Here is a 2617-nt window from a genome sequence, read left to right as displayed (position 1 = left end):
TGATATCGTAGTATTTTTGCGCAGAACTTCTATCAGCGTAGGCGTCTTTCGACTTTTTCCCTATTTTGAAGAGGCTCGCCTGAGGAGCCCTATAGTCGAAGGAGAATGAGACTCAGGTCATTGAATTCTTTGGTATTTGCTCTTTCAAATTGGAAAGGTAAGCGATGTCACACCCCACCAGTTTTTTGTTCAAGCCTCGAACTAACAGATACTTTTCGGGACCCAACCCTATATTTTAGTTGCGCTATAAAGGATCTTTCTTTTGATTTTATGCTGATTTGATTAATAAATGAAATAAAAATAACTAAAAGTAAATAACACAACAAAATACCCAAAGAAAACTGAAAGTTGTCAATATGTGGTGCGGCTACATGATCCACTGTATAGGTAAGTACTGTTCAATCCAACCGGTACTGTTCTACGATAGGTTCAGCAATGCCCCGAATATACATCTATGCATACATATGTATTTATCATATTCGATTCTGTTTTCGATCCTCAGACAAGCACCACAATACATAAAATCATACTCTTCATAGATTTCCTATTTCCGTTCATCTTTTAGTTTTAGCAATTGGTGCAGATGGATTTTCGCCCTTGTAGAATTCTTTAAGTAATGCCATTGCTTCATCAGCACAAATCCCGCCTTTTACTTCCGGTTTGATAATAATATTGTTCGTGACAAATGGCACATCAACTAAAGTTTTGCCACCAAAACGATCATTAGCACAACCATATATAACCTCCTTGACACCTAAATCATGCAGTGCGGCTGAGCACATAATACAAGGCTCTACAGTGACTATAACACTGATTTTAGGAAATACGTCCCGATATAGCAATCCATTTTGTCTGCAGTACTCTAACGTTTGGTCTATGCAAAGAAACTCTGCATGCCGGGTAGCATTTTTGGTAGCATTCACATCATTTCCAGATCGTGCAATCACTTTGTCCATACCATGCGCATGGTAGATGAAGATGCAACCCACAGGTACTTCTCCAGCTACTAACACTCTCCTGGCCTCCGCGAATGCTTCGTCCATGAAGTGCTCCATTATGTATTAAACTAAAAATAAAACATTTTAGTAAAGGTTTATGAAATATTCATGCACAAAACTTACAAAAAAATCTGCGAAGTTGAGGTGGGGATGTCCAAAAACCATCGAAAATATCGATATTACGCTCCGATGGATATATTAACGAGCGCTGCAAAACAGACAAGTGGTGGCAAAAGCGCGCAAAACGCTAAAAAAAATTAAATTGTGCTTAGAATTAAATAGTGATTGTTAATTACACAGGTTTACAAAAAAAACAGCTTATGCATAATAAACCAAACCTATATATCCCTATGTTATTCGACACGCTGAATGCGAATCCGATGTCCGTTAGTCTCCACCACGTCAGGTTCGTGGTCAGTTGAAGGTCAAGTAGGGAAAAATTCACTGAATAAACCTGAAGAAAGTTTGAATGCAAACTATCGAAAACATCGAATGGGATGACTATCGATAGTTTTACAGTTCTAATTTTCCACTATAAAATTTCACCATCCTAAAAAACACCTTTGCATTGCATTCACAATAGTGTAAGCCAGCTGTTCGAAACACACGGTGGTGTTTAACAATACCTTAATGAGCCTCGATACACTTGTCTTTTCAGACTGTCCGGCCAGACATTGACGAAAATAGATATATATCAAATATATAATATATATAAAATATAAAATGTAAAATATATAATATATAGATAGATAAGTAATAGAGGCATGAACTGCGACCAGCAGGTCTATTGTGCCCTCAACCGTTTACAGTACCTCATCTAATCCTAGAGAGCCCAAAAATTTGAGGAGATCCCCAGGGATTAGCGATTGTATTGCTTCGTTACTTGGACAGTAGTGGCCCAGGTACCTCTCCCGTCTTCTCGCGACCGCCACGCATTCGCTAATCAGGTGCACGGGAGTCTCTTCGGTCACGTCGCATAAACGACATAGGTCGTTTGACCAAATCCCTAGCTTGTGTAGGTGTATAATATATAAAATAGATAATATAGATATAATAGAAATAGACTTTCGTATTCGGATTTTGCTACGAATCGTAGAAATAGTATGCTGCGGTCCGAATCGTATTTTCGAACTTTCGGAATTCGTAACAATGCCATGCCTAAAAACGAACGAGCAAGCTTTTTTGCGTAATTTTGTACGAAAACAATTCTCTGTCGGAGGCGAGATATTACATGAAAATCGATGTGTGTTTGCAGGAAATATTAGTGGCGTTCATTTAAACAGATAAATTTTCCTTTCTCATATAAGTATATTTTTATCCACTGCTTTATATAAACTACCAAGAAAGAATCTTTGCCACCCCTTATCGAGAAACTTGGGGTAGGTTTAGTTATTTGTACAATGATTTTTTTTTTGTGTCCAAACCAAGGTACATTGAACAGGTAGTATCAGTAGAGCAGCTGATTTGATTTATTTTTTTTGATTTACATTTTGGTCTCGAAAATGTCAAATATTTTTAATTTTTTCTCACAAAAATTCTGAATTGTTAAAATCCATTTGCATGTGAAACCTTTTTCCATACAAAACAAGCGATTGAATAGCAGCTTTTGGAACGTTCGC

At 37.3% G+C, this 2617-nt stretch overlaps 1 protein-coding gene across 1 annotated transcript; it reads right to left on the bottom strand.

Moving 5' to 3' along the window:
* Nucleotides 1-6: 6 nt before the first annotated feature.
* Nucleotides 7-1378, bottom strand: LOC118738413 (tRNA-specific adenosine deaminase 2). Its single transcript, XM_036469344.1, has 3 exons — nucleotides 1337-1378; nucleotides 1122-1245; nucleotides 7-1066 (listed from the first exon to the last, which is right to left on the bottom strand). Exon 3 carries the CDS (start codon nucleotides 1053-1055, stop codon nucleotides 555-557), a length of 501 nt encoding a protein of 166 aa, XP_036325237.1. The 5' UTR covers nucleotides 1056-1066; nucleotides 1122-1245; nucleotides 1337-1378; the 3' UTR covers nucleotides 7-554.
* Nucleotides 1379-2617: the final 1239 nt, after the last annotated feature.

Source organism: Rhagoletis pomonella, unplaced genomic scaffold (genome assembly GCF_013731165.1).
Source record: "Rhagoletis pomonella isolate Grant_MI unplaced genomic scaffold, Rhpom_1.0 Rhpom_scaffold_00004, whole genome shotgun sequence".
Lineage (NCBI taxonomy): Eukaryota > Metazoa > Arthropoda > Insecta > Diptera > Tephritidae > Rhagoletis > Rhagoletis pomonella.
This window is presented reverse-complemented; position numbering and strand designations above follow the sequence as displayed.

Excerpts from the sequence above, each read along its gene's own strand:
- LOC118738413 (XM_036469344.1), bottom strand. The coding sequence starts at position 1,055 with ATGGAGCACTTCATGGACGAAGCATTCGCGGAGGCCAGGAGAGTGTTA.